This window comes from Schistocerca piceifrons, chromosome 7, assembly GCF_021461385.2.
Source record: "Schistocerca piceifrons isolate TAMUIC-IGC-003096 chromosome 7, iqSchPice1.1, whole genome shotgun sequence".
NCBI classification, from domain to species: domain Eukaryota; kingdom Metazoa; phylum Arthropoda; class Insecta; order Orthoptera; family Acrididae; genus Schistocerca; species Schistocerca piceifrons.
The window spans coordinates 50353469-50370602 of NC_060144.1; the positions used below are offsets into that span (position 1 = coordinate 50353469).

At 40.2% G+C, this 17134-nt stretch overlaps 1 protein-coding gene across 4 annotated transcripts in view; it reads right to left on the reverse strand.

The window, feature by feature from the left end:
* The window catches only part of LOC124804604 (UHRF1-binding protein 1-like), a 433274-nt gene that overhangs the window by 234741 nt on the left and 181399 nt on the right, over positions 1–17134 (reverse strand). For all 4 annotated transcript variants that reach the window (XM_047264799.1, XM_047264798.1, XM_047264802.1 and 1 more), the window contains exon 9: positions 6708–6892. In XM_047264799.1, the coding sequence (XP_047120755.1) occupies positions 6708–6892 (185 nt within the window). The remainder of the gene's footprint in view (positions 1–6707; positions 6893–17134) is intronic.

Here is a 17134-nt window from a genome sequence, read left to right on the forward strand (position 1 = left end):
CAGATAGTGCTGTATGTGTCAGAATATGTAAATGAAAACACCTGTTCTGCGCACGACCCATTGAAGTTGGTACAAACACACCGGGTACATGGCTTTTCCTCCTTTTGCATCTGCATCATTCGGCATGACTGTCTCAATGTAGGATTGTGCTCTGCTTTTAAAGTGTATTACAAGAATGATGACTGTGCACACATTGCTCTGCAGAAGTTCCAAACACTGAATGGTTTGGAAAAAGGCATTGATCCAATGACTTCCATGGTTCCGGAGGAAATCATTCAGAAATTCAAAATGATGGGTTCTTTTGATGTGCAAACTGGTAGAGGGAGGAAACAAATTGACACGTCGTCAGTGGAAGCAGTGGCCACAGCAATGCAGGAGGAGACGAGTGGTGGTGTGCAAACGTGTAGTGCATGGAGAATAGTGCGGACATTGAACATACCCAGGAGCTTGGTGTGTAAAATGCTATGAAACATCCTTCTTTGCTATCCATTCAAAATTAACCATGTGCACAAGTTGCTTCCTGTTGACCTGCCAGCAACAAAGACCTTTGCTTTAGAATTTCTTGCTGAAATGGAAGTGGACAGTGATTGGCCATGGCAGATTTTGTGTACAGACGAAGCCCACTTACATCTAAGAGCATATAACAGAATTGTCGAATATGGGCAACGGAAAATCCACACGCAAATCAACCAGCACCACTTCACCCTGAAAAGGTCACTATGTGGTGCAAGCTTTTGGCATCACTTATCATACGGCCATATTTTTTTTAAAGAGACAGATGCTTCTGGTTCATGTTACCTGTACTGTCACTGGTAAGCACTATGAATGTCTTTTGTGCAACCATGTCATTCCAGCTCTCCAACAGCATGGATGGGATCATTTTTATGCAAGATGGCACACCTCTGGACATTGTAAATCCAGTTAAGCAGCTACTGAAGCACCATTTTGGAAATGCTAAAATTATCAGCCACCATTGCCCTACAGCCTGGTTGTCCCGATCACCTGATCTTAATGTGTGTGACTTCTGGCTGTGGGGCTATCTGAAAGATGTTGCGTTCAGTGTTCCGATTGCAAACTTAGCTGCACTAAAGGCATGCATTGCACAACATATTCTGAACATGACACCAGAAACACTTTGATCAGTTGTGGAACATGCTGTTTCTTGATTTCAACTTGTTGCAGAAAATGGTGGACAGCATATTGACATGTTTTGCGCCAGTTGTATGGAAATTAATAATCCAATTTGATTCTGACTGATGCCTTTTATGCAGTTTTTGGCCTCAGGACAATTAAAAACCAATGTGATTGCTGCTTTTTATGTGGTTTTTGGCCTCAGGACAATTAAAAACCCATGTGACTTAAGCTTTTTATAAGGTTTTTGGCCTCAGAGCAATTAAAAACCAATGTGATTGATGCTTTTTATGCGGTTTTTTGCCCCAGGACAATTAAAAACTCGTTTTTCTCATCCAATGTGATATGACCTTGCCTTGGTGGATGGGCTTACATAACTAACAGTATAACATCTGTACACCCATGCGCAGTGAGTAGAAAAGTTTGTTTAACATCAAACGTACACCTTAAGCATTGTTGTACAATTCATTTGTCACTTGTAGTCGACCACTATTAAATTATGATGCTTGCAGCGCCATCTACTGCTACATTTTGTAACTATTTATTTTTCTTCTGCCATATGTTGTCACCCTTGTCCAATACTATTCCGTTGCAATTTGACATCATTCTGACCAGTGGTGTTATTTCTACAGCGGTTTGAAAGTTTCACTTCAATTATAATCACCCTGTTAATAAACGTAGGATTTATTCTAATGAAGATTAATTTCCTTACAGCTTTACACTGAGATTAATCCAATAAGCATTGAAAAATGGATGAACAGGCCTCATTTCTTACAATAAACAGTGCATGAAGACTGGACATAAGAGGGCATTCCATCATAACACCTGATGAAGTGCACAAAAATGTGAAATATAGAAAGAAAAGCAAAGATCCAGGTCCACGTAATATAAATATGAAACTGGAAGCAGCTAGTCAAATTAAACAAAATTAAGTTTTGCTATATCTAAGTAGTCTATTTTTTAATTATTGAATATGATTACGACTACTAAGGGCCACTTCCATGGCAAGCTAACTTCTACCATTAGAAACACCAAACAAGAGGATATTACTGTATTTCTACTTCTACATCTACATCCTGCAAGCCACATTATAGTATGCGGCTGAAGGTATTTTGTGAATCACTGTCGCTTCTTCCTTTTCTTGTTCCAGCTGCGTACGGTTCATAGGATGAACGATTGCTGCTAAGCCTCTGTGTGGGCTCTAATCTCTAATTTTATCTTTGTGGTTTTTCCCTGAGATATACATAGGAGGAAGCAATATATTTATTGATTATTCTAGGAGTGTACACTCTTGAAATTTTAGCAGTAGACCATACTGTGACGCAGAATGCCTCTCTAGCAGCATCTATCACCAGAGCTGACCAAGCATCTCCATGAAACTTTCATGCTTACTAAATGAACTCTTAGCAAAATGTGCTGTTCTCCTTTGGATCTTCTCTATTTCCTCTATCTAACTTTCATTTGTGCTGTATTCTTTTGCCTCAGAAAGAGAACAAATCAAGCAAAGGGAACAACCATTTACAAAATTCCTTTAGAATGGATTCGTTCTAAGAAGCAAGAGATTTTTGGAGTACAATGTAAAAATAATGTTAAGCTAGGTTAAGATTTTTTGTAATCATAGGAACAAAAGGTTCAATGTAAATATCTAAGATAGTTAACCAACCAGATAGAAAAGGGTAAAATTCATGACAAATGTTACATGACGAAACTGGTAAAAGAACGCGAGAGTACAAATTATTCTAACAGCTGGCATTACACAATCATGCAGAAGTCTCACCAGTCACAAGCTGGTACGTGTAAACATTCCAACACCATTTCTGGGCCAGGAAAAACAGCCACCTAGCAACTCTTAAGAGAGACTGCGAGCAACTCAACAAAAGTGGTTAGAACAGTACACACCAAACTGCCTTTGTTACACCCCCAACATTACACAAGAGACACTAGATAGGACACAACAATGACAAGTGAGAATCTGACTAAGCAGTAAAGGCCCTATAAAAAACTCATTATGAAAATGTAGCAGAACTGAAGACCACTGATGACTTGGGAAGAGCTAAATCAATTTGGTCATTACAAATGACGTCACAGACCAGAGTCTCTCCTCGGTGACATAAATACATCTCCCCCACTATCTTTTGGCACTCCATCAGTAGGTTTGATGGTGTTCATGTCATTCACACTCAATTCTTTGGTTATGGTATGTTACATCTTGTGTGTGAGAGTGTTCTAGTGTTAGTTTTGCACTTGCTGCCCTATGAAACGATCAGCAAGCAGAAGCCACGGCTGATTGAGTCCTGCATCCACTGATATCAGCACAGCAGCCAGTACTGATGGGTAGACCAAAGGTTTACCAACATGACTCTGGTTCAGGGCAGGAGCTGCTCTAAACTCCAGTGTCATACGGGGCAGAAGGCCCACTGTACTGGCAGGCCAGGTTCAGCATTCAGCCTGATTACAAGGAATCCAACATTGTGGTTCACCTATGAGGATGCCATGTGCAGTGATTTGGGAGCGATAAAGAGCTGCCCAAAATGGCGTATGAATCAAAGCACACACATCTTCATCACCAACATCTCCAAAACAAGAACTACTGAAAGGGTGTGCCTACCTCACCAGCGGGCAGCAAAACCACCACGTCAGAGAGCCAACTTCGAATCCAAGCTGATGCACTGCCCTTGGCAGCCATGGGTTCACTACTGAGTTCAGCAGATTCTTCTACGGATTATGCATATAACAGTCCACGCACAAGAAGCAGCAATGTCTTGTATCTTCAGTAACAAATGGAATGGTTTTCAATATTGTTTTAATGCTTCTAATAATGCCACACAGGTCCTAGGTCTGCATCCTGACAAATTAGTAGAGGTCTCCAGCCCAGCAGAGTGAGGCCACTACAAACTGGTGTACAGAAGTTCTCCAGCACAGAACAAGTAAGAGTTGGATGCCCTCCCATGATCCAGCATACCAAGACCAGCATCAGTCACAGAGGTTGAGTCACAGAAAACCCTTTGTCATTAGCTCTCAAAAGTAAATGTGTAAGCTTTGTTATATCCATGTTAGGACTTAAAGACTTTGAGAGAACTGGCGGATTTCCAACAGTTGGCAAGAAAATCTTGTTCCGACACTCTGAAAAAGCTGCAAGTTAACGGGACATTACGCACTATGTAACAGATCTGTAAAAGCAACATGTACTACTTGTAAAAAATACGGTCACACAGCAGACAATTGTTCAGAATGTTGTTAGTTAACAATTAGGCATAGGAATTAAATGTAACTGTTTTATTTTTGCAACTGTGGCTACTGAATTATTACCAGAAGTAACAGTAGTGTGGTTCGTGTAAAAGAGGGAAAGGTAAATTGCAGAAACATGGCACAAATACGGGCAGCTAGTACTAACAAGGTGATAGACGTCCATACAGAGCAAGTTTCTAAATTGTTGGAGGATAATGAATAGCAGAAAACACTTAACAAATAGCTAACGCAACAAGAGCAACCCTTACTGACAAAATAGCGGCTTCAATCAGGTTTGTGCGAGACTAAAACAGTTGTTAAGTGCTTCTTCATCATTTATTGATTTTTCAGCTTCAAATCTAATATTTCCCTACTCTGAGGAAACAACAGAGGACATTACTGTGTTTATAAATCACGTATTAGCCATGGCGTCGTTAAGAAGTTGGTCAGATGAAACATACTCATGGATGGCCAAGTTATGTATCATGAGTGAGGTGAAAACCTGTATCTCTTCCCGTATCTCTCATGTGTATGACATAATCTGTTACAAAAAAAATTCATCCATAAAATACTTGAAAATGGCCTAGGGCCGAAATTGTACAATCATACAGGAAATAAAGAGAATGGCTGCTGAAGGCTTCAAGAAATAATTCAAAACAATACCACAAAGTGCTTCATAAAGTATCCACATTCAGTGAGTTAGAAGAGTGTTTGCATCAGAGATATAGAAAAACTCAATAGTTCCACACAGAAAGCATCAGAGATATAGAAAACAGAACAGTGCTCCATTTTTTAGGGAGAAACTTAACAGTTTAATGCAGAAAGTTAATGGAACACTGGAATAATTTTCTAACAGAATATGCAAGATTAATAAGCAGACTTGTGAGCTGATGCACAAACCAGATGCAGACAGTGCATTGCTCAAAAAAGCAGGAAATTGAGTGCTGGATGTGTTTCTCAGAGTGATACATCCAATTTTTTTGTAATGGGTACAAACGGCAAACCCTGAGGCTTTGGCCACTGCACTTTGTGTTGTTACACACTTACAAGAAGTGGACAGTGCAAGCACACTGAATGGAAGATATTCTGTGGTCAGCAGGGACATTTAAAGGCACAGTGTTGCCAACCACAATGTTATAATTGGCAGCAGCATGAGGATAAGGCTTGGGTTTGTGAATCCAGGAAACAGTGCAAGTACAATACAAAAAAGAAACAATGAAATGCCAACAGGAATGTTTCTTCCATCAGGAAGCATTCCCAGTGAATTGGAGTACTGTAAAAATATGGAATGTTGCTTGATAGCTTGGATAAATAAATACTAGATTTTAACAGATACTAGGGCACATGTATCTGTTGTCAGTCTGGATCTCATGGACAAGAAGACTGAAAACACAGAGATACAAACTGTCAGCACATCTGCCTTATGTAGCCAGGTTAGAAACTTAAAGGGTAGTGACTGATCAGTCATGGAGACACTGTTAGTTCAGTACAGAGATTTATTTAATTCATAAGATTCTCTACCAGCCACGCCCATAGCACAGTATCATATTCAGAAATGTAAACAGTGCACCGTAAGCAGCTTACCAAAACATCTCCGCCACTACAGCACAACACCACTCTAGATTGCACTTCTATTTTTAACACCTAGACCATCATGCAAAAGGGGGCTGAAAAAATTCCAATTACATCAGCTTTTTCTTGTACCTGTGTTAAAATTAGTTATAACTTGCATTAGATAATGCCAATTTACTACAATTTAATGAATTCACTCGTGGAGGGAGATAAAGACCATAGTTGTTCATCTAACAAACAATCTCTGTCTGAACATGCTATTTTACTCTGGTGTAACTAATGTTAATTCCATTTCATTGCAGGAAAAATTATGAAAGCACTTTTGTACTGTAAATAAAGATAATATGGTTTCCTGCACAATAATTTCTGATCTGTACTTGCACAATTAAATAGTTGCTCTTGTATTTATATACAAACCAGAGACAACATAAAAACAATATGTACACAACTACTTGCTTACAGTCAGCATAAAGTATAATGCTATTTTCTAGGAATAGTTTGATTTCATACACGCAAATCATAACACTATTCATCTCTGAAGAAGGGGGTAAAACAGCTGCAAAAATTAGATTCATAAAAGAAAATTATAACAGAAAACATGCATATTACAAACACATGAAAAAAAAGTTGAAATGAAGTGAAGATCATTGTATCAGATTAATAAAAGAAAATGTAACTGTAATGTTGTAAAGTAAAGTAAACACTCCTCCTAAATCCACACCCTAAAAGCTTTTACAAAATTACTAAGAACCAATGTAAAGTAAGCACTCACCAACCTTTATTTTTATAGCTTCTAGTTTCACATCAACATAAAAAAGGTCCGGCACGTTGTCTTGAGCAGCAGCTGCAGTCAATAATGACTGATACAAATTCAGCGCAAATGCATTCGCCCATACACAACTATGTAAATCAAAATTTATCTGCACTGGGTTTAGCTGTGCATAGAATTTTGGTGGAGGTACTGCAAAGAAACAGAAGTAACTGAAGCTTATTCAGTGAGCATGAAACTTTTTATAAGGAAAGTAGCTTTTATTTTTGCGCCCAATAGAACATACTGTGATGTGCCAAATGTGTTTTACAAAAGTTAATGACAAAATTTCTGGAAGCATATGTGCCAGGGAGCTGCAGCAACCACAGAAAAAAAATAATTTATATCCACTACAGGTACAATTATTCTATGTCTTATACAGAAGCTTTCACGAGAAGGCATGTTTCTTGTGTATCATGCAGCTAATGGAAAAGGAAGGAATGGATCGAACACCCTATGAAACTTTACACAGTAGCCACACTGAGAACTTTCCACATAAAACGTAGAATACTGTCAACTTGTGCTATAGATAATAATGAGACGAAGCAAAATTCATCCAATGTAAGAAAGCAAAATAAAATTAAAAGTAAAGGACAGGAAACACACGCCTTATTTGTTCAACTATATTCCTGCAAAAATACCACTAATTTAAACACAATAAATAATTAGCAGTAAAAGAGACATCAATACTACTTTTAAAAATGTCAGTACTGCTTAAAACATTATGCAGCTTATGAGTATTTTGAGGAGTATTATTTCATCAGCAAATGCAATCACCACATTTCACCAAGTACTTATGCAGAGAAGGAAAAGCAATACTTCCGCTTGGATTCACTACATAACACTTTAGTTTTCTCTGCCTGCAGAAGGATGACTAATCTGTGGCCTCAAGTTTCATATTATTAATACACAATATTGTTTCATCCAGCACCATACGCAAAGTAGAGAATTGTAAGAGGATATTGAACAACAAGAATGGAAAAATAAGCCTGTTCCATGTGGGGTTAGAATTATAGTTGTTCATATTACTCTGGACACAATTATTATGCCAACATATTTCCCGCCTAGTTAACTTCATTTTAAAATAAAGGAAGACTGTTTAGTAAAGTACTTTCTCACATATCATGAAAAGCTGTTCGACTTTTAGTTCCATGTCTTTGCTTTGAATTGTTTTACATAAATTATGCTTACTTCAGAAAGAAAATCAATCTCTCTCTCTCTCTCTCTCTCTCTCTCTCTCTCTCTCTCTCTCTCTCTCTCACACACACACACACACACACACACACACACACACACACACACACGAAGAGTGTTTAACACACATTTTTTTCAGCCAATTTCAGTTGAAAAAAGGTGGCATTTGTTGTGGGGCACCATGGAATGTTCCAACTTCAGCTCCTATAGTTTCTTGAAACTCTGATCGGTGTTGGCACTATACGTGGCCTTCAAAATGGTACCTGTAATGGAGGCACATTTCAAGCACAGATCTGTCACTGTGTTTCTTTTGGCGAAAAATCCGAGAATCATAGATATTCATAGGTACTTGCAGAACGTCTATGAAGATCTGGCAGTGAACATAAGCATGGTGAGTCATTCTACATCTACATTTATACTCCGCAAGCCACCCAACAGTGTGTGGCGGAGGGCACTTTACGTGCCACTGTCATTACCTCCCTTTCCTGTTCCAGTCGCGTATGGTTCGTGGGAAGAACGACTGTCTGAAAGCCTCCGTGCGCGCTCCAATCTCTCTAATTTTACATTCGTGATCTCCTCGGGAGGTATAAGTAGGGGGAAGCAATATATTCGATACCTCATCCAGAAACGCACCCTCTCGAAACCTGGCGAACAAGCTACACCGCGATGCAGAGCGCCTCTCTTGCAGAGTCTGCCACTTGAGTTTATTAAACATCTCCGTAACACTATCACGGTTACCAAATAACCCTGTGACGAAACGCGCCGCTCTTCTTTGGATCTTCTCTATCTCCTCCGTCAGACCGATCTGGTACGGATCCCACACTGATGAGCAATACTCAAGTATAGGTCGAACGAGTGTTTTGTAAGCCACCTCCTTTGTTGATGGACTACATTTTCTAAGCACTCTCCCAATGAATCTCAACCTGGTACCCGCCTTACCAACAATTAATTTTATATGATCATTCCACTTCAAATCGTTCCGCACGCATACTCCCAGATATTTTACAGAAGTAACTGCTACCAGTGTTTGTTCCGCTATCATATAATCATACAATAAAGGATCCTTCTTTCTATGTATTCGCAATACATTACATTTGTCTATGTTAAGGGTCAGTTGCCACTCCCTGCACCAAGTGCCTATCCGCTGCAGATCTTCCTGCATTTCGCTACAATTTTCTAATGCAGCAACTTCTCTGTATACTACAGCATCATCCGCGAAAAGCCGCATGGAACTTCTGACACTATCTACTAGGTCATTTATATATATTGTGAAAAGCAATGGTCCCATAACACTCCCCTGTGGCACGCCAGAGGTTACTTTAACGTCTGTAGACGTCTCTCCATTGATAACAACATGCTGTGTTCTGTTTGCTAAAAACTCTTCAATCCAGCCACACAGCTGGTCTGATATTCCGTAGGCTCTTACTTTGTTTATCAGGCGACAGTGCGGAACTGTATCGAACACCTTCCGGAAGTCACGAAAAATAGCATCTACCTGGGAGCCTGTATCTAATATTTTCTGGGTCTCATGAACAAATAAAGCGAGTTGGGTCTCACACGATCGCTGTTTCCGGAATCCATGTTGATTCCTACATAGTAGATTCTGGGTTTCCAAAAACGACATGATACTCGAGCAAAAAACATGTTCTAAAATTCTACAACAGATCGACGTCAGAGATATAGGTCTATAGTTTTGCGCATCTGCTCGACGACCCTTCTTGAAGACTGGGACTATCTGTGCTCTTTTCCAATCATTTGGAACCCTCCGTTCCTCTAGAGACTTGCGGTACACGGCTGTTAGAAGGGGGGCAAGTTCTTTCGCGTACTCTGTGTAGAATCGAATTGGTATCCCGTCAGGTCCAGTGGACTTTCCTCTATTGAGTGATTCCAGTTGCTTTTCTATTCCTTGGACACTTATTTCGATGTCAGCCATTTTTTCGTTTGTGCGAGGATTTAGAGAAGGAACTGCAGTGCGGTCTTCCTCTGTGAAACAGCTTTGGAAAAAGGTGTTTAGTATTTCAGCTTTACGCGTGTCATCCTCTGTTTCAATGCCATCATCATCCCGTAGTGTCTGGATATGCTGTTTCAAGCCACTTACTGATTTAACGTAAGACCAGAACTTCCTAGGATTTTCTGTCAAGTCGGTACATAGAATTTTACTTTCGAATTCACTGAATGCTTCACGCATAGCCCTCCTTACGCTAACTTTGACATCGTTTAGCTTCTGTTTGTCTGAGAGGTTTTGGCTGCGTTTAAACTTGGAGTGGAGCTCTCTTTGCTTTCGCAGTAGTTTCCTAACTTTGTTGTTGTACCACGGTGGGTTTTTCCCGTCACTCACAGTTTTACTCGGCACGTACCTGTCTAAAACACATTTTACGATTGCCTTGAACTTTTTCCATAAACACTCAACATTGTCAGTGTCGGAACAGAAATTTTCGTTTTGATCTGTTAGGTAGTCTGAAATCTGCCTTCTATTACTCTTGCTAAACAGATAAACCTTCCTCCCTTTTTTTATATTCCTATTAACTTCCATATTCAGGGATTCTGCAACGGCCTTATGATCACTGATTCCCTGTTCTGTACATACAGAGTCGAAAAGTTCGGGTCTGTTTGTTATCAGTAGGTCCAAGATGTTATCTCCACGAGTCGGTTCTCTGTTTAATTGCTCGAGGTAATTTTCGGATAGTGCACCCAGTATAATGTCACTCGATGCTCTGTCTCTACCACCCGTCCTAAACATCTGAGTGTCCCAGTCTATATCTGGTAAATTGAAATCTCCACCTAAGACTATAACATGCTGAGAAAATTTATGTGAAATGTATTCCAAATTTTCTCTCAGTTGTTCTGCCACTAATGCTGCTGAGTCTGGAGGTCGGTAAAAGGAGCCAATTATTAACCTAGTTCGGTTGTTGAGTGTAACCTCCACCCACAATAATTCACAGGAACTATCCACTTCTACTTCACTACAGGATAAACTACTACTAACAGCGACGAACACTCCACCACCGGTTGCATGCAATCTATCCTTTCTAAACACCGTCTGTACCTTTGTAAAAATTTCGGCAGAATTTATCTCTGGCTTAAGCCAGCTTTCTGTGCCTATAACAATTTCAGCTTCGGTGCTTTCTATCAGCGCTTGAAGTTCTGGTACTTTACCAACGCAGCTTCGACAGTTGACAATTACAATACCGATTGCTGCTTGGTCCCCGCATGTCCTGACTTTGGCCCGCACCCGTTGAGGCTGTTGCCCTTTCTGTACTTGCCCAAGGCCATCTAACCTAAAAAACTGCCCAACCCACGTCACACAACCCCTGCTACCCATGTAGCCGCTTGTTGCGTGTAGTGGACTCCTGACCTATCCAGCGGAACCCGAAACCCCACCATCCTATGGCGCAAGTCGAGGAATCTGCAGCCCACACGGTCGCAGAACCGTCTCAGCCTCTGATTCAGACCCTCCACTCGGCTCTGTACCAAAGGTCCGCAGTCAGTCCTGTCGACGATGCAGCAGATGGTGAGCTCTGCTTTCATCCCGCTAGCGAGACTGGCAGTCTTCACCAAATCAGATAGCCGCCGGAAGCCAGAGAGGATTTCCTCCGATCCATAGCGACACACATCATTGGTGCCGACATGAGCGACCACCTGCAGATGGGTGCACCCTGTACCCTTCATTGCATCCGGAAGGACCCTTTCCACATCTGGAATGACTCCCCCCGGTATGCACACGGAGTGCACATTGGTTTTCTTCCCCTCTCTTGCTGCCATTTCCCTAAGGGGCCCCATTACGCGCCTGACGTTGGAGCTCCCAACTACCAGTAAGCCCACCCTCTGCGACTGCCCGGATCTTGCAGACTGAGGGGCAACCTCTGGAACAGGACAAGCAGCCATGTCAGGCCGAAGATCAGTATCAGCTTGAGACAGAGCCTGAAACCGGTTCGTCAGACAAACTGGAGAGGCTTTCCGTTCAGCCCTCCGGAATGTCTTTCGCCCCCTGCCACACCTTGAGACGACCTCCCACTCTACCACAGGTGAGGGATCAGCCTCAATGCGGGCAGTATCCCGGGCAATCACAGTCGTAGTCCGATCAGGGGATGCGTGGGACGAGCTGGCCGTTCCCGACAAACCCCCATCCGGACCCCCACAGTGATGCCCATTGGCAACAGCCTCAAGCTGTGTGACCGAAGCCAACACTGCCTGAAGCGAAGGGATGCCAACTCAGCCTGCATCCAAACACAGCAGTTGCAGTCCCTATCCATGCTAAAAACTGTTTTGCAAAGAACGTCTGAACTAATCTACAGAGAGCGCAAACAAATCAACAAAATTTAAACGGTTATTAAAATACAAGATTGCCTAGTAAATGCAGTAATGCTGCTACTTGCGCACTGCTGACACTGCTCGGCGGCGGAAGGAGACTACGCGAATTTACACTATTCAGGTACTAAAACGCGATGCTACACTCTCAAATACTATAATATGCCCGAAATTTATGAATTAAACAATGCAAGTACCAAAAACACGCAAAGAAATTAAGAATTAAACTATGTAACAAATGAGTGAGCTAGGAGTATACGACTTGCTGCTCAGCTGCTTATCCAACGGCGGCAGGGCGAGGCATCTGTCGTCATCGCAACAAGGTCGCACAGACCTGTCCAATTTCCCATGTGCTGTATGCCTGCACACAGCAGTAACTCTTGCAATGTTGGAAAGTGTGGACACACTCATTCGAAGGGATTGACAATCAAACACCTCGCTGCTCAAATTCATGTCTCTGTTGGTAATGCTGATATACTTGTCCACCAGTTGGAGTACTAAAAGGTATGTGGCACCGTGTTCCTCACCTCTAACAGAAGACTATCAAGAGCAACGAAGGAGAATCCGTGCACAACTGCTTGTGTGTCACACAGCTGATTGTGAAAAATTTTTGTCAAACATCATCACAGGTGATGAAACATGGGTAAGGTAATCCATGGAGTGGCACCAGACCACATCCCCTCTGACCAAAAAGTTCAAAGCCACACCCTCAACTCGTAAAGTCATGGCGATGGTCTTCTATGACTCTAATGAGCTTATTCTGTTTAATGTCCTACCTCATGTTGCAATGATCAACTCTGAAGTGTATTGTGGTACCTTCGGGAAACTGAAGAAATGACTTCAGCATGTTTGTTGTCACAAAAATGCAAACAAACTTCTCCTTCTACATGACAACACAAGATCTCACACGAGTCTGCAGATCCAAGAGGAGGTCACAAAACTTCATCGGACTGTTCTTCCTCATCCACCTTACAGTACCTTCTGACTTCCATCTGTTTGTCCCAATGAAGGATGCACTCTGTGGGAAGTAGTATATGGATGATGGGAAGGTTATTGACACGGCACAATACTGACTCCAACGTCAACCAGTGGAGTGATAAGTGGGCATAAAGGCCCACCCAGAAAGCTGGTACAAGGTCATCACATTGAATGGAGATTATGTTGAAAAATAGGATTTCATAGCCAAAAAGAGTGGAGAATAATATGGTATATGGGAATCCTGAATAAAACCAACTTGGTTTCAGAAAAGAAAAGTGTTGCATTACATACTGAACGCCTCCAAGGCACAAGCTCCTGTACATCCCATTTTCTTATCTCATTTAGGCATGGTCAGCCATATGCCTCTGTACATGCCATAATATATTTTACCTTTGTGATCTTTCTGAGTGCTACATTTTGGGTATAATAGAATTATTGCACAGTCTACCACAACTATTAACGCTCCAAGGAATAGCATTGCTTTTCTTCTATTGATCCCTATTTTAGACCCTTGAGCACCACTGTTATACTTTAGTATGGGCTACAGCAACTCCCTATGATCTTACCTCTGCACATCTGAATCCCTTCAACATTTCCCATCAAGATCTCAAACACTGCTACAAAACTATAGAACTGATCACACGCTTTTATGTGATTCTTTTTTGACCACACACTTCTATGTGCTTCTTTTTTGATGGGCATTATCACGTTTCTATAAACACTTAAAGACAGCTGTCATTCAGTACACCAAATGGAAATCCATTCATCAGCAGTCAAATCAGAGACAGTTTCAGTGGTGGAAAGATGTGCTCTTGTCCTTATGTTTGAAATAGATTGATATGTTACATGAGCGCGATTTCTTCAGACTGTGTACAGGTTGTCAGCATGGTAAGCAAATGCAAGATAAGCAAAACACACAGAATAATTGTATTTGTTCACTGAAAGATAGTGGGAGCTTGAACATGTTGTACGTACCCTCCACAAGATCATCTAAGCACTTGACTATTCACATGCCCAATCACCAAAGATCATGCCATGCATACATCAAAATGAGGGAATCTAGAACTGCTCGAGTAAACTGTTGTGGCCAACAATATGTTGATAAGAAAACTGCAGATTCTAGGGTCAAGCAATAAAAGCCATAGTTCACCTATTATCATCAGTTCAATGCTAGACAACAAATGACTTTGCATCCATGACATTCAGAACCACCACCTAAATGTTGGACACAAACGTCAGTGGCCAACACACGTACTTGTGTTCACTGAATGTCACAGTTTCATTACATGCCAGTATCCTAGGGAGCACACTTTTCTCCTTACTACACAAGAGTAAGTGTACAATAGAGGTTACTTTTGTTCCTAGTGTTGTATTTACTACTATCTTCATACTGTGATTGTGCTCCAACAGTGAATCCCTCATTGCACTTGACAGTTTTCAATCTGGTTATTCCGTGTAGTGCAGTATAAAAGTTTCTACATCTACATACATTCTCTCCAAGATGCTATACAATGCATGGCAGAGGGTTCTTCATACCAATAATAGGAATTTTACATCTTATCTCATTCACATATGAAACAAGGGGAAAATGACTGTGTATACATTTCCTTATGTGTCATTAGCTCTTTTACATTATTCTCATGGTTCCTACAAGAGATATATGATGCCAGCAGCAAACTGTCACACAGTCTCCCTTGAATTGCATTTCTCTGAATTTATTCAACAGAGTTTTGCAAGAACAACATGGCTTGCTTGCAAAGATTGCCATTTGAGTTGCCTAAGACTGCAATCATGATGCTATTGCCAGAGGTCACCTGATAACATCGGCTGATGACTCAGTCACGGTATGACCAATATCATTCATCACACACTTTCCTCAGTTATTGGAACAACCAGTCATTTTTTTTAAGAGAATGAAGAGATAAATGTTCTAATATATGTTTTCTATGACGTACTTGAAATGACTCGTGGTGAGAGTGAAAAGCAATCAAACTTCAGAAAATGCATTTCAGCAAAAGAAGGCTAATCATGCCCATATAGTAACTTTTTTCTAATTCACTCTATTTAATACCTTGTTCTATAAATCTATAGATGCCAATTCTACTAGTGTACTGGTCAGTGAATTATCTCACAGCATACCACGTGCAGTAATATATTTTGCAGGACAAATTTGTTTAATTGAAGTTGCCCACAAATCACCTACATCCATAGATTTGGGCAAGCAGTTAATTGTAAGCAAATAATTTTAATTTACCTATAGGTAAGATATATTTCATAGCTAGTAAAAAAATAATTTTGCAGATTAGAAATGACAATGGAATTAAAATAATCTTATAAGAAAAATACTGGATTGCATTTCACAAATGACTTCAAAACAATAGATTCCTAGATGTGTCAATATTATGATTAATCTCATGCTAAGGATGCCACAAATTGATTCTTTCTTGTATGTTTCTCACAACCTAAGTATTCACATTGAAATGTCGCCCAATTCAACCAAAGAAAACAAACTGGTTCAAATTCTGCTGACCGTTATACAAAATCTGTACATTTAGAGATTGAATCCGTTGTACTGAGACTGTGCACATACTGGTGTACTGATTTGTAAAGATCGGCCATCTTCAATTGATGTAGACAAAACCCACCAATATTGGTGCTACTGTGATCACATCCTAATCATCACTACTACACTTTTGTAGAAGCTATGAAATCTGCCACAATATTACCAGTGAATCTCTGAATTAATCGGTGTCTGCTGTGATTCCTACTTGATATGCACTTCAAAAGCAGGAGTGATACTGCCATTTATTACAAAGAGTGAAAATTTTGTCCACTTCTTTTCTTACAACTGTTCAATGATTGTACCTTCCCTTACAGAGCAGCATCATCAGGGGACAACCTGATAGTGCTGTATTGCTTGAACATCTAGTGTTTCAAGCGCTTACCACACGGAGCACTGCAAGTCACCTGAGTAATTTGTTTCTGCTTACAACAAATAAAAAATTACCATGTTAATTGGAGAAATTGAGTGCATTAAGAAAACCCATTCCTATAATTTACGGTCTTTTTCAACCATAACAGACAAAACTGTAGTGACATTACTTCTCATCATCCCCATTACTTGCCATGCACACAGAGTAACTACAAATGATGTATCTCAATTCTTGGAGAGTTTCTTTCAGCAAATTCAAATAGATTAGATTTATAACACAGTTAACATGTATGTGATAATTATGTGCTAATAAAACAAATAAATTAAAAATAGATTTCACTAGTTCTTTTAGCACGAATTTATTAACACTGTTTTGTCTTTGGTATTCCACTGCAAAAACGTTACCATCCTTTTATATTGATCACTTAATAAAGTGTACTAACATATAAACAACTGTAGCTGCAAATATTTCAGTATTTTTTGTTCGGTATTAGTAATACTGGGAAAAGCAAAGTCAACTAAGTACTTCATTGAAGAGATTGGTGGCAAAAATACAACATTTTTCAAAGCTGCTACCTACACATCAGTTTTTTAATGTAGCTGTTGTAGTTGAGACCCAGCATAAACAATAAAGTGCAGGGATATATAAGAAACAGGAAACTAACTGAATACATGAATATGTTTTGGAAATTCTGCCTTCAACAAAACTGAATTTCTTGGTCTCTTTCTCTTTACCCTCACATGTTTCAGTGATTATATACATATCATAATTAGTGGGCTTCCCTCTATTTTATAGCCAAACAATAAGTAAAGGGTAGATGACAATGTGTATAATTTGGAACAGTGGTCTCTACATTAAAAAAAAATTTATAAAATATACGAGGTGTGACAATAAAGCAATGAGACTGATTTTCTTTGCAAGATGTGGCTACCCTGCAGGCTTGCGTAGACACAATATCTTTGACCTTGGTCTATAAGCTGCT